At 41.6% G+C, this 27,827-nt stretch overlaps 1 protein-coding gene across 1 annotated transcript; it reads right to left on the reverse strand.

Moving 5' to 3' along the window:
• Window positions 1-2,498: 2,498 nt before the first annotated feature.
• Window positions 2,499-17,873, reverse strand: SDCBP (syndecan binding protein). The gene is made up of 9 exons (XM_084220996.1): window positions 17,736-17,873; window positions 13,296-13,377; window positions 10,354-10,432; window positions 7,701-7,810; window positions 7,228-7,386; window positions 6,064-6,239; window positions 4,690-4,861; window positions 4,076-4,167; window positions 2,499-3,221 (listed from the first exon to the last, which is right to left on the reverse strand). The coding sequence occupies exons 2-9, from the start codon at window positions 13,344-13,346 to the stop codon at window positions 3,167-3,169; spliced, it is 894 nt and encodes a 297-aa protein (XP_084077122.1). The 5' UTR covers window positions 13,347-13,377; window positions 17,736-17,873; the 3' UTR covers window positions 2,499-3,166.
• Between the last annotated feature and the right edge of the window lie 9,954 nt (window positions 17,874-27,827).

A 27,827-nucleotide genomic window follows, 5' to 3' on the forward strand; every position in this document is an offset into this window, starting at 1 on the left:
ATTCCGGATTGTCCTTTGTCACTAGGGGGCCTACTGCTAAGCTAAACCTGATGAAAATAACTCAGAACTGGAGAAGCAGAAGCTTCAGGGTCAAACTCCCTGAGAGAATATACCCTTTTGGTTAAATATGGATGCATGGTATGCACAGCTCTTGACTGCAGCTGAGGTTACCTTGTGCTGTAAAGCATGCTCATAAAACAGAGCCCTCACCCTGCTCCATTGCCTAAAGCAACCAGAGCTTTTTAAAGGGGAAAAATGAAGTTAACCCTGTTGACTGGATACTTCCTTCCAGTTTCTGTGAATTTATGTATATGCATTTAATCATAAGTTATCTTCAGAGCCAGTTAATTTCTGCCTTAAAACAGGAGCTTTTTGATTATTCTTTTATTTCTTGTTGCTATCTGCAATAGCTGGAAGTTCTTGTATTGACATTCTACCACTGTTTTTTCCAATGGAGTGCCCCGTAGTTCCAGCAATCTGTCTGATAACAAAAAAAAATAAGTATTGTCATCTAACATTCCCTCAACATATTGTTGTCTTGCTTTACTCTTTTTTTCAGTTTTAGCATGATTTGTTTAGTAGGGAGTCACAAGATTTAAGTAACCAAATGCCACTTGTTAAGCTGTAAACAGTGTTTTAAAGCCCAATTAGATCTATAATCAGCCCTTGCTGACTCATCTGCTCCTAAGTAAAAACTGGTTAGAAGCAGTGATCAGTGTCTGGGCTCCAGGGATTTCACAGCTAAGCAAACGAGGTTGGCAAAGCCCTTAAAGATAACTGCAGGCAGAGGGCTAAGTCCATGAGGCTGAATTATACCAATGCTACATGAAGCCACCAATTACTGCCAGTGGAGGCTTGCCACAGTGGTTCCAGAGACACATCATTTAGTAACCAAACAGTCCCATTAAATTGGCTTGCAGGATAAATCTGATCACCTCTCCAGCCTGAAGTGCTGTAATGGTTTTCTCTGGGTTACCATAACAGAGAAATTCATTTGAGAAACAGCAAGCTACATACCAAGACACTTCTTCACTGCTGAACTTCAGTCCTTCCTGGAAGAGCAGGTCTCCCAACCCAGGAAAAGCAACAATTAGCGACACATGCTAATGAGGAAGACTTTGTTTATTGCAGACTGCCAAGCTCTGAAGTGTTTGCTTTTCTTTTTAATGTGATCTCTTAGAATCTTTTGCATAAATCCCTTAAATGGACAAGCAAAAAAATAAAGATGCCACCACAACCCCCAGACCAATTCTTGATCCAGGTAAGTTCTGAAGGAATAGCTAAACTGATTCCCCAAATATATCTTTATAAAATGAGACCTCTACTGAACTCAAGTTCTTTGCTTTGACTTCATGCTGCTGCCAACTATGAGGAAAACTGAAGTTCATTAATCCTAGATTTCACGGCTGAAACCTGAAACAGAGCAGAGGGGGAAAAAATAGTAAAAAGGCAATCACTAAACTTCAAGTCTCAGTTGAACATGCCCCTGACCTGTTGTGGTGGGCTGATCCCAATGATCAGCTTCTCACTCACCCTGCACCATAGCAAGAGGGGCAAAAAGTGCAAAAGCTACAAGAATTTATGGATTGCTGTGGATGGGAGAACTAAGCAAAGGGAAAATAGAAAGTGAGGAAGAAAAAAAAAAGTGATGCAAAGGTAATCATACCCCTATTCCCACAGCAGACTGATGCCCAGACCAACAACTGCCTTGGAAAGATTCCCCCCTAATTATTGCTGAGCATAATGTCGAATGGTGTTGAATATTCCTTTGGCCAGTTTGGATCAGTGGCCCCAGCTGTGCTCCCTCTCAGCCTCCTGCTCTCTGGGAACAGGGGACAGAATGAGGGGCAGGAGAAGCCTTGACACTGTGCACATACAACTCAGCAAACACCCTGCTGTGTTATCAGCCCTGCTTTGGTCACTAACGCAGCCCCACACCTGCTCCTACAAGAAAATTAAATTCAACTCCTACTTCACTACCTTCATTAACCCAGCCTGACCCAGCACACCCAGAAAGCTGTAGGCCATTTCACAGTGAAACTGCAACTCTACAATTAGTACATCTTGTAGAACAGCTAGCTGCTATTCCATAATATTAAGCTTAAGGTGGAAAGAAATTTAGAATCATAAGAGGGCTTGGGTAGGAAGGGATTTAAAGACCACCTAGTTCCCAGCCCCCAGCCATGGGCAGGGACACCTTCCACTTGAGCTGGTTGCTGGGGTCCCATCCAGACTGGCCTTAAACACTTTGAGGGATGGGGCATCCACAGCTTCTCTGGGCAGCCTTTTCCACTGCCTCACCACCCTCACAGTGAAGAATATTTTCCATTCAACACATCTTACTTAAAGCAGCCCAGAGCTACCCCTTCTAAAATATTTCAAAGTTATAAAGAGTAAGCTTTTAAAAATATCATTTCCTATCTTAGTTGTTGGCTGAAACTGACCTTGATAAAACAAACCTGTTTTACCTCATCTTAAGTAGGTACACACACAGGATGTAAAGTTTTGGTCATTTATTTGGTTATGTCTAAATCCTTAAAAGAACATGGTTAAGGCGAGAGAGAAGCATATTAGTTACAATTCATATAACAAGTAATAAAAAGATTTGAGTATCTGTACACTACTTTAATTAATGCTTACTTACTGACTGATGCCTTGAGCTATATTCAGCTAGGTGGCATTTTTGTGTAAACAGTATTTACTAGAACAAAAAATTAACTAGTACTAGCCTTACTTCTAATATGCTATTTCAAATCTACTCTTGCAAACAAAAAGCAGTAAAAATACTCATTTGTCTTAGACATACAAAGCACAGCATTGTCCTGGGTAACAACATGTAGCTTTGCAAGTGATACCTGGTTCCTTTAGTTGCAATGGCTTATAGTAGTAGTAAGCTAAATAAAAGACCTACAAAAAGAAGTCATAACACAATTGGAATTTCACATTGTCAAGCATGTAAGGCTGCAAGTTTTACAGTGTGTGAATACACAAGATATGTTGAACGGTGACATTCCCAGCCATTATAGATGCAAATGCTTGATGCAGCATATCTTCTCTCAGCCTCCAGAAAGGCTCATGTGCAGAAGAAAGAGATCACTGAGTATAATAGCCCAAGTTTAGTGGAATCATCATTATATATATGTACACACACATCCATGGTGCAAGTTTAGACTTCAGGAACAGAGTGATCCATCAGGCTCTTCATGATGCTAGTTGCCATCCTAAGGAAAAGGAAAAGGCATTCAGGTTTGTAAGAAAACTATGGAAGACCACTCAAGCTTCTGCTCACAGTAGCTTTGTCATGGCAAGTCCTTCAATACAAACCAGAAGCTGGACTTTAGCTCCACTATTCTGGACAAGTTGCTACAGAAAGCTGCATGAAACTGCACCATGAGATTAAAGAGAAGCCCACAATACTCAGCATTTCTATAAGCACCTGAGCTGTGTTGTTGGTATCTTTCAGGGTATGGACATGTGTGCAAGCAGAGTAGAAGCACAAGGGAAGGAGAGCAGAGGGAAAGGTGGCTGTTAGACTGAAAACTGCTTTGTAGAAAGAGGATACCAAGCCAAGGGGGTATCCTTTACCTGAAAAAAAGAGTCAATTACACCTGAAGCATTATCAATGTCTAGCAACTTCAAAAATATTTTTGCAGGACAGATTTAGTTGTAGAAAGCAATTGTTTCCAAAGGATTAGGAAGAAACCCAAAACTACCCTGCCCAGAATCACTTTTATGCCATAGGAATTACATGCAGTACAAACAATATTTTAGTTAAAAGGTAACAAATACTTGTACTATTCCATTCTTAGAAATTCAGGCTTAGTCAAAAGAAGTTTAGAAAAGGTTTTTTCCAGAGAGGAAAAGACAAAGGATCATCACAAACACAGAATAGGTTAAAAACAGTACCAACACACACCAATGTTACCAAAACATCAGAATAAACAAATTTTCAGGCATCCCCACCCCTCCTCCAGTCTTCAAGTAAAGTTTGTAATTAGGTCTTAATCATGAGTACACTTTCTAGTCACTGTCCGCTGGATTATAAATAACACCACGGCTGCTTTGTATTACCTACCTCTTTATTATATAGTCATAAATACTGGAAGGCATGACAGTGATGGTCACTACATTTCCAGCTGTTGCCAAGATGTCTGCAACCTGCGAGTCCTGTCAGGAAACAAAAAGTCGTATGAGCAACACAACTCAAGCTGACTAAGAAAGCAACGGTTCAAGAGCTTTTTCTAGACCCATTTCACGTGGCTTTGAGACCCCCCCAACTCCTTGTTTGGAGCACTCAACCTTCAGGACAAATCACTGAAACTGCAATGCCACTTCACAGATGCTTGAACTGACTAGAGAAGGGACACAGATGTCATACACATTTCCTGCTAAACTTTGATGCAGGTTGGAAGGAGGAAGCTTCCCTTCATTTTGCCTGCAAGGCTGGACTACAGATAAAACAGAGGGCCAGCCTTGCCAGGTAGAATGAGAATGAGCTGTGACAACCAACACAAAACTGCACAAAGGCCTATAACATCTGTGTCTCTCCCAACAAGTTAAGTCATGACTGAAGTTTTTATTTTATGAACACTAAACAATATATTACAACTTTTTCTCTCTCTCCAAAAACACTACACAAACATAAAAAGCTCACAGCTATCCACACCCCACACACAGTAGTTATTTTACCTTCAACCCTATTACATTCTGGCCATTAATTTCACAGATGTTGTGCTCTGTCAGAAGTCCATTTCTTGCAGCAGAACTGTCTTTCACTATTGAGGTTATTTTTCCATTCTTGAATATGAAACCAACATGTCCTGTGCTGTCCTTATGCATGGTAATGATTCGTTCAAATGGTCTAAAATATTTAAAATAAAAATCTTCAGTCTACTAAACCACAGAAAAAACTCACTTTTATTTTAGCATCTTTGGCTTATAAAAAGTAATTGTGCTCTAAGGGACTCATATTTTCTATAATGAAAAGTTGTTGGGTTTGACTTCATTGTTGTATTAAAATATAATTGTTTATAAACCTTACATCTTTTCCCTGTTCTACAGATATTTCACCATCTGGATCAATAACAATACAAAAATCACATACAACATCCACCCACCCACCACGTCAATCAAACAAATATCCACTAAAAATAAAGTTCTCTACAAACATTACAAGGTCAATAACTCAGTGCAGGCAGTTTTAACAACTGTGGGTAGACTACAGGATTCTGAGAGCACAAGGCTTCCTCAACAACATTTCTGCTACTCCCAACTGCTTTGGGGACAATAAACCTTTAAATTGTGTCTTAAAAAGGCAGTAGGTATAGGAAGAGGGTGCCATGCTGGGCACAGAAGTGGTAGGCAGAGGAGGGAATCTACTGCCACAGTATTTTAATTCAGTGCTTGAAGTAACTGCCCCAGTCAAAGCAGCTGCCCTCCACTGAGTCAAGCTTGGTTCTTAAGCAGGAAAGAACATGGAAAAAGCTTTGAGGCATAAACTTAGTCACATGAAGTATCATCTGTCTTCTTGCAGCCTACAAGCCTTATGTTCAATCTGACCTGTTCTTACTACATACAGTTAGCTACAAGATCATTATTTAAAAAACATATTAGGTCATCAAGCATGCTTTTAGTAAAACTGGCATTAATTCCTATGTAAGCAACAGAGTTCACAAGAAAAGCTATCATGCTACATAAAATGCAAATGTATTAATTAATACAGCAAACATTTTGTTACTTTTATTGTTGACTTTCACTTATACTAAATGAAAAAAATTGCATCTGAAAAAAAGCAGAGAACTCCTCAGAGTTTAAATTTAACTTGTGCCATCTCTCACTCACCAGTTTATCTTGGAAAAATGTTACGCCTCATCATGCCCAGGAAGTTTACAAGTTAGGAACCATTTTGATTGCTCCCCACAAAAGGGAACATTTCTGATCTTTATTACTGAAGCACATGGACAAGCAGATTTTGTTAAACCTCCTCAACCAAGGGGAGACCCAAACCCCTCAGAATTACTCAGTGATGGATTATGGCAAATCCATATCTGCAGCTGGCTTTACCTGTCCCGAATGATCATTGAAATCCTTTCTGCAGAAGCCTGTTTCAGAACTTTATGTGCTTTATCAGAACTCCATCCTGCACAGTTTTCACCGTTGATCTGCAGAACTTGGTCCCCAAACCGCAGACCAGCAAGGGATGCTGGAGAGTTTGCCTGAACTAACTGGACAAATATACCCTACAAAAGAGGGGGGAAAAAGGGAGGGGAGGAGAAGGGAAAGTTCTTGCTTAAAGATGAAGACCAGTCACAGAACACACAGCCCCTAAAGTTTCCCATTCTACACAGTATCACCAAACAGACAAGACAAAAGGACTTACTAATTATCTCTTCTTAAGGGGCACTTTTGAAATTTCAGACTGTTTCTAAATGTATTTAAAACTCTGACAGATACTTAATGCAAGAACAAAGTTCAAAAACAAGCAAATCAATCTAGATCTCTAAATATTAAAAATAAAAAAATATGAGCATAACATTGAAGTCTTAAGCAAAGGGGTAAATACTTGTCTGTTTTAACAGGTGTTACAAAACTATTTCCAGTGAAACTACTCCTAAAAACAATGTAAAGAATATCAAAGCAAATTATAAATAATACCTTGGGAAAGAGGGGTGTTAAAAAAAAAAACACCACCCCATGCTACTCTAAGAAAACCCTATTTTCTGCATTAGAAGAATTACAGAAAAGTATTTTAACCCTACAGGCTACTTGCAGTACAATTTTTTTAAAACATTTAGATTAAATGGCTTAAATGGTTTAAGCGCCTTTTACAAAAAAGGAGATACTTCTAAACTGTGGGCAGTTATTGCATACTGCTGAACATTAAGTACTGCCCAGTTTTTCCACAAAGGTAAAGACAAGTAGTCTGGAACTGATAAAAAGTATCACAGCAACTACGCAAGGACAAGTTCACACTCTAAAGTGAAACAAAAAATATTCCATGTATTTTTCAGATCTTATAAAACACGAGGCAGTAAACTGCAGCTGTAAATTCAGCTTCTTACCCAGAGAGCTGGAAATCTAATTACAAGTCTAATGAAGGACTTTAAAATTCTGGTAACAGATAAGAAACCGTTATACAGAAGACTATTTTGTGACCACATCCTAACTTCACAACTAATATAGTCCAGCAGTAAAATCTCTAGAGGCAAAAGCAACTTCTACACTTACATTATCAACAGACTTAAGGCGAAGTCCAATTCTGCCATCTTGATCTTTACACAGAATTGCTTCACGGATGCCTTGCTTAATTTCTGCTCTGCGAATTCCAATATCGTTTCCAGTCACTGGAGCTACCATGTAATTAGTAGAAGGTCGTGTTACCAGTTGCTGATTAAAAAAAAACATCCAGACAATTTAGTTTCAACTTTTAATAATAGCTATATGTCAGTTTATATGAAGTGATATTTTAAAAAAACAATACACAAAATAACCCACAACACCAAGTCTCCCCTACCCCCTCCCAATACTGGAAGTGGACTGCTCAGTTTCAGAACAGACTAAAATAGGCACTGCAACTTAAATAATTCACCTCTCAGTCAAGTATGGTACTTGAGGCAAATAATAATCTGCTCTCTAGAATGCCAGATACACATTTAGTCTTTACACTTTTGTTTTCTAGAATATGTTTGACTGGTACCTACACCTTGTGGCTGAGCAGCTGCTGCCACTGCTAAGTTTCTCTGCACCTCTTCCTCATTGAGGCTCAGGCCCATATACTGAGAAAGTTCTGGATACAATCTGGGGTACAAGCCTACAGGAGAAAAACAAAACAAAAAGCAATACAACAGTTGGTTTAAAAGAAGGAGCAGTTAACCGCTTGCACATGCACAATTACATCAACAAATCTTGTGCTTTTGTAATTATTAATTGGAAAATTATGACAAAGACCCACTTGAATCAGAATTGTTATTCTGGCCAGGTTCAGAAGAGTAACCAGGCAAGCAGCACTGCTGAGATAAAGAACTTACAGGAGAACTTTCAGTTTCAGTTACTCTATTCACCCTTCACAACACAAACAACAATAGACACATGGTGACATGTTCCAAAACCAACATCGTGCTGCATTGCATAAGAACACGCCCTTAAACTCTAGAACTCCGGGGCAATTAGTGGAGAACTGCTCTCTTCCCCAAACCAGGTGTGCTGAAGAACACACACAGAGACATTCCACCAAGTTCAAAACAGCAAGAGGCATTCATGCCAAGGATATTCCAGATCTGAGGCATGGGAAGGTTTGTGCAGAAGCCACCTGGTTCTAAGGTTCACACTACAGTCTGCTTTGAGTCTTCATGAGAAAGCAGCTGTCATTTTGTCACAGCTTCAAACTGAAGGGGCTTTATACTTGCCTCACAGCAAGACAAAAAACAGACACTCCTTAAAACATCCCTCTATACCCAAGCATAGGGAGGCACAAGGAGTGGGAGGAAAAGAAGCTGAACTGACAGACTTGTCAGACCTTGAAACTGAACAACTCTGGAAATAAACTTGATATTGCTCTTGACTTCCACAGATCATTAACTGGTGCCATCTGACAAGGGCCAGTTATGAGAACTCTTGAGAGTCCCCCTGACATTCTCACTAAATGAGTGGGGACAGAAAAAGCTGCTTGGAGAGAGAGGCAGTGGAAAGAAGGGCTTCAGAAGCAACCAGACTCCCCAGTACACAAGGCTTAGATTTCTAGTGCTCATTTATGGGTATAAATGTATAAAACCAGCTATTTTAAGAATCCATGTCTGACCAGCAACAGAAAGTAACTTTTCTGGGAAGGAGCAAAGGTCAATGCAAGGTGAATGCCAGTATAAACAAGAGATTTTTTTGCTCTTTAATATGCTGCTTTTCATGAGAGCAGTCTGATCATATTTCTGGGCTAATCCAGAAGCTTACAGCTTCATCAATATTGATTAAAAAGCTTTTGATGAATAAATTTTCTATTTTTGCTTGCTTTTTTCAAGCAAACCCCTAGGATTATACACAACACAGCACAAGATTTCTGCAGCTACACAATTCTTCTGCTTTGTTCTTTACTACACCAGATGCATCTTTGCTGGCTGAATTAAATTCCCATTTAAAACAGAGAGTGCTCAAGATAATGAAACACATAGCAGAACACAAAACTCTTGATGTTGTGTAGTCTCCTGTTTCTGGCAGAACAGAAGCATTTCCAGTGGGTCTGGCACATCCTATAAGTGATAGGCATATATTGACTGATTAATCTGTTTTCACTTGGGATATATTGAATGATTAATCATTCTTCGGTCACAGAATTCCAGAGCAATTCACACACAAACTGATGTCAAAATTATGTTTTGGTTCCTGCTTTCCAAATACATGCAGGAGAATTCAAACTATAGACAGCAATAAAAATGTTACCAAGACTGCTGAAGCAAACTCAAATCTGGTCTGGTGAGGTTAGGCCAGGTAAATACCTAATGCAGATAGGATCTCCCAGAAACAACTCTGGTGAGCTATGCAAACATCTGCCTTAAAGTCATAGACATAGAAGCACCCAGAGGAGAACTGGAGACAAAGTTCCATCCACCAAGCTTTAATATCAAGCAGCATTCCTGACCACCATTCCAGCACTGCTGCTGGTCTTGCTGGTTACAAGGCTTTAGGCCTTTTAGACCAGGAATAATTTACTAAAGCAGAGCTCTAACCTCAAACATACCTATGCACTTTTGTGGATGTACACATGCATGGGAGAAAAGAAGGAGAAAGTACGAGTACAAATCATTCAGCTTCAGATCTGATGGATTTCCCACCCCACATCAGATTCCAAAATCTGCTGCAAGATTTACATTGGTTGTACAACAAGATTAAGTGGCAGCTTCCTGGGCACTTGTTGACAGATATTTGTCTCTGTCTCAAAGCAAACTCAGTGTAGAGAAAAGACTCTGACTCATGCTGTCCTCTAAAGCTTACAAATACATATGTGATAAATAAGGACGACTAAGTGTCTGAGGTAAGAGCTAACAGAGCCCAAAGGCACCAACATCAAATCTTGTTATGGTAGGTTCACTTGGAAAAGGTTGCAAAAAGAGAAGGGCGACTGCTTGCCACAACTTCCTTTTATAAGCAAACACTGGTTTTTTACTCCTATAGCTCCTTACCAAAGTGGGTGTTAGCATTTACAAAATGGAAATGTAAACAGGATAACATTTATTTCCCTTTGTAAATAGGGTAACATATTTATAGCTATTTTTGACTGTACTGTTACTGAATAACTGTAGGATTTCGTAACTGCTTTCCATAACATTATCCATAGGATAGATACTATGCAGTACATGAGCTTACCTCCATCACAAGGAATTGGAGCAGAAGCTTCAGACAAGATTGCTGGATTAGCTGGATTTGAAGAAAAGGCAGTCTGAGCCTAAAAGCAAAGAAACTCTCATATGTTATCTTGTATAAGAAAAATAAATCTAAAGTATGCAGGCAGGAGACTCAGTATTTTATTTTTTCTTGTACATGCTAATTACTATTCATCTTGAAGTAATGAAGTCAAACTTTTTATGTGAAATAAATAGCTTCAATACAACATGCTGTAATAGTATCAGAACTACTTTGGCAGATCAACTCCTATCTTCCTCAGAGACAAAGCTACAGTGATAATGCAGAAAGGCTTTCCTGTCAAGCTGTTCTATTTACATCATCAAGCAAGTTAAAAAGCCTTAAAGGAAACATTACCTTTGTTGAAAAAAGCTTACAAATAAGTTTTAAGGTGTGACCTTTAGCAGTGTTTCATAATTACTTTTTTCAGCTAAATAGCAGCAGTTTTACTTCTTCACACCATTTACAGACATTGTTAGTGAGATCCATAGCTCTTTTCAGGTGTCAAGTTCCACGCAATCCAGTGCTACTAGTATGTCTTCTGAAAGAAGCAGACCTTCCAAGATGATTTTTCTACAGCCACTGCAGTGAACACATTGAACTTTATTTCTGTATTGCTGACTGGCTTACTTTATTAAGTCCTCTTATATTTGTGAGTCAGTTTCCTTCCTTCTCAATACCTCAACTCTATTTTTTGGCCTTGTGTGTTCATGACCAGTGAAAAATACAGCCTTAGAGAGGCCTCCTAAGCATGATGGAAATAGCTATTCCAGTAACTTTCCTGAGGTTGAATGTCAAAGCGGGGGGAGCAGGGGGAGGAAGTACTCAATGCACAGTGAAACATTATCCTGAACAGGACAGAAATTTTCTAACACAACATGACAGTCAAATTACTTCATGATGTTAAGGAAACGCTTAAAAATAGAAAACTTCTCAGTCCTTTACACTCCAGGAAGTTGTCTTTAAAGAAAGATTTCACAGCAAGAATGAGTCATTATTTAGCAATATCACGTGTATTTAGAAGCACAGGCTCCAACTCAAATGATGGAGAAAAAGAGCAGGTTAGAATAATATTTAGTGTAACAAGTCTGTTTGTTTTAGCCAGCAGTCATTTGAATCTTAGTCACTCATTGCAGATACAGACGTCTTTCAGCACTCTGCCCCCTCTTCTCCTAAGAAGGCTCTCAGACTTATTTAAAGAGACAGCATTTTTATAATTCATTCTTTGGGAGAAGGAAGTAATTTAGCCTTTTATACCAGCAGGTCGAGGGAGGTGATTCTGCCTCTACTCACCCCTTGTAGAGACCCCACCTGGAGTGCTGTGTCCAGCTCTGGGATCCCCAGCATGGGAAAGACATGAATCTATTGGAGCAGGCCCCAAAGAAATTATGACAGAAGCAATCAGAAGATGGAACACCTCTCCTATGAGAAAAGGCTGTTGGGCGTGGAGAAGAGAAGCCAACAGCAGCCTTCCAATACTAAAGGGGACTTATAAGAAAGATGGTGACAGACCTTTTAGGAGGGCCTGTTGCAATAGGACAAGGGATATAAGTTTTAAACTAACAGAGGGTTAAATTTAGACCCAATATGAAAAACAAGTTTTTCAAAATGAGGGTGGTGAAGCACTGGAAGAGGTTGTCCAGAGAGGTGCTAGATGCCCCATCCTTGAAGACATTTAAAGTCAGGTTGGGACATTAAAGGTTCTAAGCAAAGTGATGGAATTGAATATGTCCCTGCTTGTTGCAGAGGACTTTTTTCCAAACTATTCAGTGATCCTATGAAAAGTATCAGTGAAAATGGAATGGCTTACTGATTACATTTATGACAATTTTCAACTGTAATATATAAACTCTAGCAGTTGGTCAATAAAAGGCCAGGGGAGCAGGTTCTTGGCTCCAGGCTACTCAATTTTTTGTTCAGCATTGCCAGACTGTAGATAAAGGACTGTGGTTACATAAGAAGAATGGAGTGGGAGGACACAATCAGGAGCAATCCCAACACAGCACCCACAACTTCAAAAGCCCCATCCCACACATACAAACACAGATGAGACAGGGCACTGCATTTTGGGATAGCACAGGAGTTAAGAAGCTGTTCCTGTAGTTTGCTTGATGGCTTCCCAATGAAAACAGCAATGACAGAAGTACCAGGCACCTCAAAACACACTATAATTTTTTGCTGTTGTTTAAACCAGGAAGGAATGCAGGTTAAGTTCAGGAAAAGGTAAAATGTCGAAGAAAGTAAGAAAACTCCTTGTGAAATATATTCACATCAAACTTCTCACAGACTTTTTAATCCATTCAAGTGTTTTTCATTATTTTGTTTCACAGATATTTTTTTAGTCCTCATCATGTCTAATAATAAAACTACCAATATTCTTACGCATAAAGGTTTTGCACAAAGGTGATATCTTGGATGTACTGTGAGAACTGATCAGTACCATGAAATAGCTAGAGGACAAGTCTGATTCCAGATGGCATTAAGATGGCCAGTGGTTTGTTTTTTTTTTTTTTTTTTGTGCTCAAACGACCACAAAAACTTTCTGCCACAGATATGGACACAGGGAATGAGATGCAGCAGATTTATTATTTAGTCATCAAGTCAGAGCTGAAGTATATGAAGAGACTGACTATATTTGTCTATTTAAGATCATGTATCTATACTTCAAAAAACACAAACATATTAAGGACAAAAGAACACAAATGAATAGATAAAGCAAAATAAATATATCCAGGTGGTAAATAAGCATTATTCATATTAGATCAAGCTACAAAGTAAACAGGTTGTCTTTTCCCTTTCAGAGTGAGACAGTAAAACAAGTTCTCAACTACAGTAAGTGTCCCCTTTCCTGGATTAAATATCAGATAAGTTGTCATCAAAACTCATAGTTTTTGAAGTCCACATACCTGAATAACTTTGTCCACCTTCAGATCTTCTAGGGAAGGATAGAGAGACATTTTGATGAAGTCCTACTGGGCAAAGGGCAGACTAGAAAAAAAAATCAAATGGGAAAGCAAACAAACAACAGGATTAGCTTTCAGATATTTACTGAGTTTAACTCCTTTTTTTTTGTCCTTTTAAAGAAATTAACCAGACTAAGTTCTAAACAAGTGTTCTGTGACCTGCCAGTCAGCAGTAAAGATATCTGGCACTACAGATGAATTCCATTAAGACTACCCATTTAATCTGTTATCAACAGCAGCCTTTGGCTAATAGGCTTTATCTAATATACTTAGCACTGTCAAAGTTTAGGTCTCAATGAAGAGAAAACCTACACAGAGCAAAACATTTCACAGGAAGCAGAGAAAGACTTAAGGAGGCCAAGATGCAATTACAATGAGGGTCAGGAGGGAAAACCTAATGGCTCTTGTCCCAACACGGACAGTATTTTACATTCAACTGTGGAAGCCTCCACTCTGTTGTCTAAAACATTTCAACACTTCTAATATTGCACTGACCTGCTTTTGGCTGGGATAGAGCTAATGTTCTTCCTAGTGCTGTGTTTTGGATTTAGGATGAGAATATTAATAACATACTAGTTGTTTTAGCTGTTGCTAAAAAGTGTTTATACTAAGTCAAGGGCTTTTCAGTTTCTCATGCCCTGCCAGTGAGAAGGCTGGAGAGGCACAAAGAGCTGGGAGGGGACATAGCCAGGACAGCTGACCTAAACTAGCCAAAGGGATACCATGCTCCATATGCTTATGTGGCATCATGCTTAGTACATAAACTGGGAGAAAACCTGGCCAAAGGCACAGGCATTGGTCAGCAAGTGGTGAGCAGTGGCAATGTGCATCACTCATTTTATATATTCCAACTACTTAATTTTTTTTTTCCTTTTCTGTAACATTAAATATCTAATTACATCAACCCATGACTTCTCACTTTACTCTTCTGATTCTCTCCCTCCATCCTGCTGGGGCAGGGGGAATCAGCAAGCAATTTTGTGGTCCTCAGTTTTAGGCTGGAGCTAAATCATGAGATCCAGCAAGAGGCCACTAGACCGACCTTGGCTTCCCATCTCCATTTGCAACACATTAATTGCAGCAAGAGACCTGTAAAAACTAGGAAGATTCAGTCAGTGGTAAGTTTCAAAACACAGAAATTCCAGGCTGGCTGTCATGTGATGTTCAGAGAGCCCCTGTGACAACTTATCAGGAAGTTAAAAAAAAAAAAAAAGGGGGAAAAAAACCCCAAACCCTAAGCAAAACCAAAAAAAAAAAAAAAACCACCCAAAAAAATAAAACCAACAACAAAAAAACTGCTTCACATGATATTCTAAGGCACCATGCTGACATCCAGCTCTCCCAGAACCAGTCACCTGAGGCTTCAGGAAATCCCATTTTTCCAGAGCTCCTTAACTCACACTCTCACTGAGATCAGCTGAACTTCTGAAACCCACAATAAAATATTCCACATCAGTATATGGGAGCATTTTAGTGAGAGGGATGGAGAAGGACATAACCAGAAGACAACAAAATGTGATACAGTTTTGCAAGTCACTGAAGAGAATGAAAACATAGTTAACACAGAAGTTTTGTTAAAGGTTTTTAGTCTGGGGATTCATTTTCTCATTCAAAGAAAAGAGGTTCTTATTAAAGTAGCAATTTAGCAAAAATTTCAGTCCAAAAGTGACCATTGCATAAATCCTTGAGCTACTGCTTCTTTAAGTGCAGACACCAAGTCCATTTCTAAATGAACACCACACACACAGATGCCTAATGTGATACTGCAGTAACACAATAGACATCTCTTCATATTACACTAAATTCATCAACAGCTTTTATGTTTGTTCAGCAGTGCCCAACAGCTCTAGTATCATGTCAAACTGCAATTAAAACGTCAAAAAAGCATGCTCTAAATGTGATAGAGATCTAAACTGTAAACACGTGGTCTGTTATATTACAAAAATTAATTGCCACTGACTTTTTGGATTAATTGTTGCAACTCTACCAAACATAGTTAAAGCCTGGAAACTATAACACATGCACTTAAGGTCAGTTTGAAGTTCTGTTTTAATCCAGTATCAAACCTGAAACAATGAAATGCTTTTGCTCATCCAAAATGGGTAATAGCAAATGTAAGCCAAAGCCCTTGGTCATGTAAGTGGTTCCTGGATGCTCCATTCTGCTGCTCACACCAATCAAGGCACACACAGCATGGGATTCGGCATTTCCTTCTGTGCTTCAGCAGCCCTGGTAGATTCAGGTGCTGGTCCTAGCACTATCACATGTTCAGAGTCAGCGAGAGGGCAGGCCAAGGACAGTGTGTTCCCAAAGGAGTCACCCCATGGCAGGGCGAGGAGAGGCGCAACAGCAGTACTTTGCAGGTGATGATCTTGGCATCCACAGAGCTGCAGAGCACAGCACAGGGAGCGCCAGGTCCCCTGCCCCAGTGACCAACTTCCACAGAACAACCCGGCCACCTCCTCCACAGACCAGTCTCTGCACAGTTACTTGGTTACCAGGCAACCTCAACCTTCCGCTAGTTTATAAAGAGGAGCACAGTGCTTTCTGTAGAAAAGCATTGGCAAAGCTAAACAAATACTAGTGTTCAGATTGTGTAAGACAACACTCCAGAAGTTTATCCTGCCCCTTGACAACCCCCTCAGCCTCCCCTTCCCAGCCAAGGGTTAACAAACCCAAGTGTTTGTCACAAAGGCTGGCTGGCTAGGCTGGCTCCCTCACAAAAAATCACCAGTTCCTCGTTTTGGTTTTCCAACTAAAGAGCCAGAGGAACAGTCACCACTGTAACTGCATTCAGTGAGCTCATAACTTTGCACATGGTAACAAAATACCCCACATTAGATAATGTGAGAGCCACAAGAATATTGCGTTTAGTTTAAAAAAGGATTGTTAAGTAACAATTGACACCATCAGGGGCTACCAGTAATTGCATGAAGAACTTGTACACGACTTCTGTACAATGTTATTCACAGTATAAACATGAATTTCAGTTGGTGCTGTAACGGCTTTAGGCACTAGGGAGTGGATACCACAAAACATGAGTCACTACAACCTCTTCTCTCTTAAAAATCTACACCAACATCAGAATCACTTTCCCCAATAATTTCCATACTGTGAGGAGACCAAGTGTTTAGGACGTAGAAATGACAACAAAAGGAAAGGCATGGGGCAGGAGCTGTAACTCAGCTGGCGACCCGCAAAACCTGGCAGTAAAGACCTCTCCCCCCTCTTCAGTACACTCGGCTGGAAAGTCTGACTGCCCCTGCCAGCACGTCCCACTAAGCAGATCCTGTTTGCCAAAGGGAAGTACCGGGCCACCGACAGGAGAGGTATGAAAGGCGTCACTCGTGACACGCTGAGCTGCCAGCAGGAAGTCTCCAAGGTGGGAGTGATCCCGAACTGCTTTCGGTGGTGTGGCTGGGAGGAGACGGGCTTCTCGACGCATTCTTCAGGTCGGAAAGCACGAACAAAACACAGCAGGACGGTCCTGCTAAACCCCAGTCTGGCCAGCCTGTAGTGATTGCAGTCTTTGACAGCACCAGCAGCCAAAACTGGGGGGAGGACACAAAACTAAAAACGCCCCCCCATATGTCTTCCTCCTGTAACCCGTGGGAAAAGTACAGCAGGCCACAGTGTTGGCACCTATAGTGGAACACTGGCTCCCAATTCCAGAAATTAGAAGCTTATGAGCCCTGAAATTCATCTTTAAAGCAGATCGAGGACAACACTTCCCGAAGGTCAGGCTGAGACATCACGAACCGAGGAACGGTTTCGTAAGACGAGTTCTCCACTAATAACTCAGTATTTCCCTTCTGATACATATCTAATTAGCCTGGGAGCAATTGCCCTCATTATGCGCTCAGCTCCGAAACCTGCTGCCTCCATTTCAGACCTGAAGCAGGGCTCGCCTGCCTGAAAAGGCCCGTCCTATCACTCCACTGCTGCAGCACCTTTCAGCCCGTCACCAGAGAACTTAATATTTAAGTGCCCGAGCCTCCGCCGTGCAGTGGCCGCGGAGCCCCAAGGAGGGGCCAGGAGGCGCTCCCAAACCCGAGGGCCGGGCACAGATAGTCACACAGGGCCTTAGCCAGGCGCCGCTTCTCCTGTCCGCGGGCGGAGGAGCCCCCCGGGCCGGCAGCGCCCCGAGCCCGGCTGAAGCCTCCCCCCGGCCGGCTGCGGGGAGCGGCGGCCCCGCAGGAGCAGGACACGGCTCCGCGGCTGGAGCGGGCACCTACACCGCCCTCGCAAGCGGCACAGCGGGGCCACCTCGGCGCCGGCCGCCCCCTCCCCGCTCCGCCATGCCCGGCCCGCAGCCCCCCGCCCGCCCCGAGGAGAGCACAAAGGGCCGGGGGACGGGACCCCGCCCGCCGGCCCCTCGCTTACCTCCGGCCCAGGGGGTTGTTGGCTGCCGTCCGTCGGGGCCCGCAGTACGGAGAGGGGCGGTGGGAGCGGCTCCCCTGGATCCCGGCAGTGCCGCTAGGAACGGAGCGGGGGCGGCGGCGGAACTGGCCCGGCCCCGCGCATGCTCCGGCGGCGGCGGGGAAGGGGCCGGGGCCGGGGCCGGGGCCGGGGCCGCGGCTGGGTTGGCTGCCGGCGGCTGCGGGACGGTGGGGGGCAAGTGGAGTGGTGGCAGCCTCGGTCCCCTCTGGCCGCTTGTTTCGCGTAGAATCTTGGAATCATCAAGGTTGGAAGAGATCCTTACCATCATCCAGTCCATCCGTCTACCTGGCACTACCGCTGCAACCACTGAACCACATCACCCAGCGCCAGATCCAGACGCCTCTAACCTCCAGGGATGGTGACTCCACCACCTCCCTGGACAACCTATTCCAGTGCATGACCACTCTTACAGTGAAAAAATTTTTATAATATCTGATCTGAGTCTTCCCTGTTTCAGTTTAAGGCCATTTGCTTTGGTCCCCTCACTGGAGGCGTGGCACAAGAGACCAGCTCCCACCTCAGCATAATCTCCAGTCAGGGAACTGTAGAGACTCAGGCCTTAGACTCATTTCTGTGCCTTTATTTGTTGATAGCTGTCATCTTCATGGAAAAAAAAGTATAATTTTCTGCTCATTTTCCTATTTTTAAATTTTTTTCTGCTGTAATAAAGCACACTCTACTAACAGCCTGGTGTGTGCCTTGTTTTGCGCGTTTGCCGTGGATGGGCAAACTGTGACACATCAGAGCCAGAGTGACCACATCACCTGTCCCACGGTCCAGCACCTGCCTGAGCCTTCTCCCAGGCAGGCATCAGAAGCAGAGCTTTTATCCTGGAGAGACTCCCCTGAAGAAACCACGATGTAAAGTGTACCAGCGACAGAGAAACCCCAGAACGAGCTTGTAAAGAGACTTTCATAAGTCAATTACCATAATTACCTGTCTTTGCCTTATTTAGAGTATGGGCTTCTCTAGCATCAATTTTCGGTCTTCCCTTCTTCATTACAATTCTTTGCCTGTTGTCAAATATTGTTCATCATACAGATAATTAAATGTGCTGAGTGCCCTGGAGCTTCTCTTCACCTAAGGAGAGTGTTCAGTAGAGGAGTTGAGCCGTCTTCCAGCACCCAGGAAGGAGGTCTGCTCCCACCTACAGTCTCTTTCTCCTGCCCTCAGCCAGTCCCAGCAGTTGCTGAGCTCTTCTGAGAGAAAGCTTAACTCAGGAGAAATCAAATTCACCAAAAAACATGGATGCTTTTCTGCTAATTAGTGAAGCATACTAGCAATAAAAGGCTCTCTCAAGCACAAGCATGAGCCAGAGCAAGGGAGTGTGTGGCTGGAAATAGGAGAGAGGAAGCAGGAGAAATGGGAGTGAGAGAGAAGGTTGTTTCACTTCACTCTGGCACTTACAGGCTGTTTCATCATTTGAACTGTCTGTACAACCATAACCTTAGTTAAGCTAAACAGAAATTCTGTTGCAGTATATATTTTTCTGTTGTTGTTGCAGTGTATTTTCCAGTTTTTGATTCTCTCCAGTTGCCAGCATCTTTGGTGAGCACCACAGGGACTGGGGGTAGCAGCCACAGCAGTGCTGAATGCAGAAGAAACAGCAACTCTCTGGCTGCTCAGGAGGCTCCTGCTTCTATGTCCAGTAATCAGCCAGACCTGGAACCTTCCTGCATGCCACTACTGAACCACTGGCTGCTGAGTCATGCAACTATGGGTCATTAAATATATATGAAGTGCAATCTTGGACTTAGGGTATCACAGGCTTCATAAAAATCCTGTATTACGTGTCTTCTGTGCCAGGAGGAAGGGAGGGAATCTAGCTCTGGTTTAATAATGACTGATGATTACTGCTTTAGAAGTGCTAAATTTTCTATGTAGCCAAAGGAGATTTTAACATAAGTGCAGTGAAAGTTTTAAAACTGTGCTCGAAGTGTGCCACTCTTCATCCTGAAATGAGCTCAGTGCAGTGAAGCCCTGGACCTACCCTGTAGAATGAAGAGCACTGTAGTGTTCATGGAGCATGGAAATTGCAGGTGTGTGATTGACACCTTTCAAGTGCAATTCTGCTGGGTGCCAGTCCTGACAGCTGAAGGATGGTGTTTTCTTTTGGTTTGGTATTGAATGTTCCTCTCATTGCAAAGACCTTTCTTCTCTCCAGAAAGCTGGGCTGCTATTTGCTGTTTTCAGCATTACTCTATCTCTTTGTGGTCTTTCAAGACAGCCTGCTGTTATCCAGGGAGCAGCCTTTTCCATCCAACTTGCATATCCGACTTGCACTGTCAATGCACCTTCCCTGACTTTACCCATGAGACTGTAATGGATGTTCATTTTCTTTATCCTAGCCCAAAAACTTGGTTCCATGTGGTTATGTGGTTTATTTCTTGTTGAGCATACCATGTGTGCACTATTGCAGATATGTAATCTAAGAGCAAGCAAAGTCCGGGTTATGGGCAGTAGCTCTGGCACCACGTCCACCTGTGGGACATCCATCTTGGTATCAAAAGTGAATCTTATCATCCTCATCTCCCAGTGTGTTGTGAAACATTATTTCAGTAAAGATTTTGAAAATCTGCATAAGGCTGTTTCTTCTTGCTTAAGAACAGCTGTTGGAGAGAAAAAGTACACTTCTGTACTGAAAAGCTTTCTCAAAATTGTTCATTTAAATATAGGAACAAAACATAATAAACCAGAAAGATAATTGCTGAAAAATGGGTATGTCTAATCTGTACAACCATTGCAGTTTGGCATGTCTCAGGGTCCTTATCCTTTAAACACACAGACCAAAGACAATTCCTGCTACTGGTCTAGTCTCGTTTCTTTCCCAAGGAAACCAAATTTTGGAAGGGGGTGGCATGTGTCTTAGTCATTCTATGTCATAAACTGAGCACCTGGGACAAGGGAGATACTTCTGTGTCCTGGAGTTTGGAGGGAGGCAGAAAGAGGCCATATCTTTCTAAGAACTCCACTGGGACTGGGGAGCTCCAAGGAGCCAGAGGTGAATTGCCCAAATAAATGGCTCTAGATTAGTTCCTAAGGTATGTGCATCTATTGTTTGAAAGAAGTGGAACAAATAGCCAAGCTATTAGACTTTGCTTGTTTAAGTTAGAATACCCATGGGCAAATGTGATAATTTTCCATCATCAGTGTACTGTTTGTGGGTTTTTTGCTGGTCTAGTGCCAACTTTCAAAGAATAATAGAAACCACCCACTGATCGGTATCAGTCTCAGCTGTTGAAAAAATCTTAACAAAATAATACATAATTATTACTGAAAAATTCACATTTCTCCTTTGAAGCTGAAAACAGGTTGTGCTTTTGTTTGTAAGGAAGCTCTCCACCCACTCCACAATTAGTGGTTGCTCAAAACATGTATCAATTGTGCAAGATAGCACCTTGTCAGCACTGGAAACAGAATAATTGTATTGAGGTGGTTCCATACCTGGGGTTGTTATGAGGGAGTTAACGGGTCCTGCTCTAAGCCAGGTGAAAGGAGTGTCCAAACATGTTGTTTGTATTTCTAGAACAAACTTACCACAAAGCAGCTTAATTAACTGTGGGGCTGCATTGCACTGAGCTGTACCTCTAGACTTCATGTACCAGAATTTTTGTACTTTCCATGTGGAAACAATATTTTTTAGCGTAAACCCCTGTTATGCAGAAGAGATTATATTACAGGAGCTTTGCCCCAGTAATGTACTTAGCATTAGATACTGCTAGGTCACTTTTTTCCTCATTCCCTATTCATATTTTTTTAATCTTGCCTTTTAAGAGCATTATAACATATTGCATTCATATTATTGCATATTACTTTTAAGGGCATAACACCCATGGGGTGGATGGCACTCTGAGTGATTTTCCACTGTTCAGTTGGAAGTTTCATGCCTGATTTCCTGTCTACTACTCAAACTCCGCTATAAAGATGAAAATACTAATGTTGTCCCCATCCTTACTAAGTAATGCTCTAAGTGCTGTGCAAACAGTTGCTCATTTATTTTCCATCATAATTCCTGGGGTACAGAAAAGGAATTCAGGCACTCAAGTTGAATATGCTCATAATGCATTATCCTGAGCTCTCAGTTCTACAAACTCATGTCTCATGTTTGTGGTAATAAAGGAGATATTTCGTTATATCCCTGTATTACAGCCTTCCTGACTTCACTCACGATTGCGTGTGCCCAACACTTCTGCAGATTAGACTTAGAGCTTCTGTGGGGCAGACAGAAAATAAGCAAAACACAGGAACTGCTTTGTGGAGAGTCTGGAGAGAGGAATGATTTGTCACTGCAGGACAGCAGAATCCAACTCCACAGCCTGACAGTCTAGGGTGTGAGCAATAAGATGTTCCTCTGTCCTCCTCATTCATTACACGCCTTGTAGCCTTTGCCACAGATGAAGAAGAGGTCTTGCAGACAACAAGCTCCTTCATGCATGATCCTGAGCCAGTCCTAGGAGACAGGAGAGAGGAGACAGGAAAGAGAGCCAAGGAAGGGGTGGATTTGAACTCTATGCAGGCAAGCAGGAGGAGTGACTGTGCTCTTCCTGTGTCTAATCCACAAGTGGGATTTTGCTGGAAAGGACTTAAATAACCTGAACAGTTCTTCCCTACCTCTGACATACACAATTCAGGGTTTAAAAATCTATATTATTTGTTTTCATATTGTAAAGACTAGGTAGACATAGCAGAAATGAGGTGTGTATTTCACAGTAGCTGTAATATTTTGTGTTTAACTGTTTTTCCAGGGATTCAATGTCTTTTCCTTTCTCCTGGGATCTCTGAATTAACATTTTATACCTTCATGTTAGATACAGTCTAGTTCAGGCCAAGGCTGTGGTCTAATATAAGTGGTGTTCCATAGTCTAGATGAAGCATTAAGCAAGAAAAAAGACAGATCACTCTGCCCTCATAGAATCAGAGAATCCCAGAAGAGTTTGGGTAGGAAGAGACCTTAAAGATCATACAATTCCAAACTCCTGCAATAGGTAGGAATACCTTCCACTAGACCAGGTTTCTGGTCCAACCATCCAACCTACCCTGGGCACAAGTGCTTGTGGCAAGTACAGCATGAGGAATCATGAGGTCTGGTGCCTCAGTGGGAGCCTGGCTCTTTGTCTTAAAATGCCACCAAGGATAAATTTGAGCAGACCTCTGCCTCTGGGATGGGGTGGTGGGAGAGAGGTGGACAGTCCTTTTGCTCTGCTCTGGCTTTTGGGGCTGCAACCTCTGGAAAAAGAGGCAAAGGAGAGTGGAGGCCAAGGGCAGCTGCTCCAGCAAGGCTCACTAGTGGCACCTGTTGGAGAATTTTTATGGTACCTTCGAGGTGAATTAAACACACCCTTATGCTTAATTGTAAAAGAAGTTAATGAACAATGCCTTGGGTGGAGTCCCATCACAATATATGCTTCTACTAGAATCTGCAAAGATGCATCACAAACAGGTGCCTTATGTACACAACACCAAATCCAAGATTATTTGCAAGGGGCACCTCAGCCTGTTGATCCACCCTTCACCCAGCTCTGCTGCTCAGAGTTTGCCCCTGAGGTTGGCTTCCTGAGCACTCTCATTCCAGCATGGCTAAAAGACAAAGCTGAGACTGTTTCTAATCTCATCACTGAGGGAAACTTCACTCCATTGGAAGGAGTCTGTTCTAGCTCTGGCATTCCTGCTTCCAGCCAGTTTAACCCCTCCTTCCCCTCCATGCCAGATCATTCCTCAGTCACAAAGTGCCACTGCTGAAAAGTTATAATTAGAATTTTGCTTTTATGTCTGTCACCACTGGAAGTCTTTGGACCAAGCCAAAAATTTTGGGGGAGACTGTCATGGGAACTTGAATTGCTGTGAGCAATCAGGAGGTGGCTCATCCAAAGGCATGTGTTGGTATTGGCACAGTGCCCATACTTTTCTGGGGAGCTGTCTCCATGCTGACTCAGCAAGTCAAATGCTTCCCTTGGCTCAGGAGTGGTTTTTGGCAGTCTGCCACTGCATTTCTGACCACAACAAACCTGTTTAACTTATGAGACCAGTCTTGAGCTATATAACTATTGGAGCACCAATGTTTGTCTGTTTGTTAAAAAAGCAATAATTGTCTCCATTTGTAAACTAACCACCTGTTTAAATGCCTCTATCTTTTACCTTGTGTTTTGTCTTTATTTTCCTGTTCTCTGCAACATCTACCTGTCACCCCTCTTCCATCAGCTTCTTTCTTCATGTTACCCTGTTATTTTTGTGTTTTTCTGTTTTAATTTGTCTTTCTACCTGTAGTTTTTCTTTTCAACTGCACAGCAAAGCTGTAAGAGATAGATCTCTGATCTTTGCCTATTTAAGTCAAAAATAATATAGAAACATATAGAAATGAATTGGTAAAATACAATATTATAGCGACTCTAGTAGTGAAAATTAATATTACTTTTCCAAATTAGTAATCTGTATTCAGTTGCAATTCATTTTTCCTAGGCCAGAAGGCTGATTCACATGTAAAACCAGTGGGCTGTGCTTTGGACAGTTTATTTAGTCCCATATTCATATCTTTTTAATCTAATCTGGACAGTTGAGCAGCCTTACACTCTGAAGTTGGTTTCATATTATGTCTGTGACACCACCATGCCTTATTTTTCCTTTCTCTTGCACAATGAAGACATTGTTCACTGTCACAGTTTGCTTTCTCAAAAAAAAAAAAAAAAAAAAAAAAAAAAAAAAAAAAAACCGAAGGAAATGAAAAAACTTTGGCTCATAGAAGTATGATCATGAAGAGGAATATATCACAGAAAATAATTGAAGTGATGACTGGCAGATTTCTTCTGTAATATAGAAAGGTACTCACTCTTCAATCTTGGCTTGTGTCTTCCAATAAATATTGTATTATAAAAAGGAGAATATAGCTATAGGAAAAAGAAATCTTTAAGTAAATCTAGTAGTAGAAGAATGAGTATTTTCCCTTGGAAGAGTAAAATGTGGCCCAGTGGCATAACTGTGCCCCACACTTCCACTTCTCTGCATTTTGCACAATCCATTGAAGCTCAGATCTCCATTAAAAACCATATTTATATCCAACCATTCTTGGCAAAATTTTCCATACCTAGGCAACAGGCTTGCATAAATACACCAGGGATGCTCTCAGAGGAGATTCCTGTGCTCATGTGTAGATGCAGAAAAAAAGTAAAAATATTCTGAAACCAAAGAAAAACTGTTCAAGGAAAGCTGTGCTGATGACACCCACCATTCTCAGACTGTGGATCCTTTCCAGCTGCACTGTTAATCCAGCTTCTCCATTTCCCCCAAACTTCTGGAGACTTCTACAATCCCAAAGTGGCCTAATTGCTCCTGAAATCACCATCAAGGGGAAGCTGCTGGTGGTTTCCAACAGCTATCAGCCTCTGTCTCCCCTTAGACCTGTAGTGGCCATAGCTGAAATAAAAAGTCCCCACTGTGACTGCAGGTGCCAAGCTGGCTCCCAGCCAGAATACCATCTTGCCAGTAAGGTGGTGGGCCTTCTGATTTCCTTTGACACTGGAGCAATGGATGTTGTCCTTGCACAGGTGGTCACTTCAGGAAGAAAAGGAGCACAAAGCCAACCCCACAGCAACCTCATGCGATGTTTGCCAAAGTGACCAAAATCCAGACTGTAGGAGCAGAGCAATACCAGCACTTGCATAGAGAAGATGGAAACAAAAGAGAGGTTCTTAAGACACCACCCTTCTGACAGAATAGGTGCAGGTGTCACTGAATCTCCTTGGCTTCTAAATGCAGATGTAGAGTGAATTGTGAGTGTGATGAAGGAGGGGACGTGAAATAAGTGCTACACTTAATGGATGCCAAACTCAGGCAGTGAATCATATAATCATAGAATGGTTTGGATTGAAAGTGAACCTTAAAGAACATCTAGTTCCAACCCTGCTGCCATGGGTAGGAACACTTTCCACTGGGTTGCTCAGAGTCCCATCCACCCTGGTCTTGAATACTTCCAGGGATGAAAAGTCCACAACATCTCTGGGCAACCTGGCAACCTGTTCCAGTGCCTCACCATCCTCACAGTAAAGATTTTCTTCCTCATTTATAATCTAAATCTACCTTCTTTTGTTTTAAAACCTGTACCACTTGTCTGATCACTACACGTTTGTGCAAAAAGTCCCTTTCCATACTTTTTGTAAGCCCCCTTTACATACTGGAGCAACTAGGAAGCTGCGGGGCAGTGCACCTCTTTAAAAGGTGGGGAGAGAGGAAGAGAGGAAGGAAAAGAGCATCAACAGAAGAAAAGCAAAGGGAAGCAAAGTGAGGCAGAAGGTTCCGTTGCATTCCCTGCTCCATCTGCTGGAGGAGCCCAGAACAGCTCGCAGTGTTCACCCAGACAATTGGATTGCTCCAATCTTCTCCTGGCTTGTTACCTTTCTTCAAATAATTATTTGGTAGCAGTGAGCTGCATCATTTTTGTAATCACATCTGAGATTTGATTTCTCCCTGTTAAGTGTTTTGAGCACCTGCAATTGCACATTTAGATGTAACAGGATAATGTAGAAGCTTCTGTTTTGTTATAAAATGATACAATACAACTCAACTGAAGAGTTTAAAAAAAGAAAAAATTGCTTTAAGAAAATGCAGTTTGCTGCACTGTTTGAGTGGTAATAACTCCTCATGGTTTATTTTACAGTCATTTCCTTTTCCTGCTTGGGTTCCCGTATGAGTTCTCTTTTGTCTCCACTTTCATAATTGCTCTCTTTACAGCTTCTCCTCAGCAATACTAAGAAAAAGGTAACTTTCATAAATATTAATATTCTCAATTGTTACTTTAATCATATGTTTAATAGCTCCCTTTCCTTTTTTTTCTATTAAAATTCAAGTAAAGGATGGTGTTTCTGATTGAGATTTAGTTTCTAATGCTTGATATTAAAGGGAAGATAGTGGCATTGTAAATCCCAGGTCTGATAGGATGGTTACCGAACTTTCAACTGACAATCCTAAAAAACAAAGAAAATCCCAGAGAGAAAATGAACTGATATTGTGCAAGTAAGTCAAGTTCATTATCTGATGTATAAGCACATTCAGAGGATATTCAGAGATAAATATGGAAATATTAACTTGGTAATTAGAGGAAATATCTGTCCTTACTATTATTTAAATGCTCAGGGCAATTGTCCTGAAACAGGATGCAAAAAACCCAGTTCCGAAGCCTGTCTAATTTTATAGCACATCAATGTTGGTTATCCTAATGTAAATACAAGGCATTATCTGTGCAGAGTGCTTCATCATGAAAAAAATAACAGGGTCAAATATATCACAATGACACCAGATCACAAAAGACTACATACTATCTACAGGGAAAAAAAAAGATGATGGTGATGATGATTTCTTTTAAATTTTATTTTTAATTTTCTTTAAGGAAACAGGAGCATGCTATTTTGCTGGAATCAGATGACACACAAATTCTGTGGGAGGCAGAGTATAATGTAGGCAAAGTCTACCCTGTTAACAACCATTGTTACCCTCTTAACCAACTATTGTTAAAATAGAGCTGTGGAGTGATACTGTAGTAGCATGAATTTATTTTAGGTTGTGTAGATCATGAAATAATTAAACTATGGTATTTTTCTTTACAGTGTCTTTAATATAATTTGACTCATATTCTTTTAGATAGTCTATTATAATTTAGGTATACAAGACTTCCACCTATTCCATTGACCCAGGAAAACTAGGGAAAAGGTGAATCCAGCTAGGGATCTCTTGGAATTATATCTGGAGTTACAGTCTCTCTGGGGAAGATACTACATTTCTGACATGATCACTTGGTAACAACAGCTGGTTTATGAGGGCAGGCTGTGCAATGTTGTGCCATGGTGTGCCATGGTGTGTCAGGTCTGTTGTTGTGAGGGGACACGGCAGCCAGTGTTCTCTTCCCTGTGCCCAGAGCATTGCTGATGCCTTTCAGTTTGCAGACATATGATGGCTGAGCCAAGTCAACACTGATGCTGCACAAGGACCTTCAATTTCTGCACTGTCCCCACAGTGCTGGTGAGGAGCAAAGCCTTATTTCTTGTTCTG

The sequence above is a fragment of the Fringilla coelebs genome, assembly GCF_963513975.1.
Source record: "Fringilla coelebs genome assembly, chromosome: 1".
Classification (NCBI taxonomy): domain Eukaryota; kingdom Metazoa; phylum Chordata; class Aves; order Passeriformes; family Fringillidae; genus Fringilla; species Fringilla coelebs.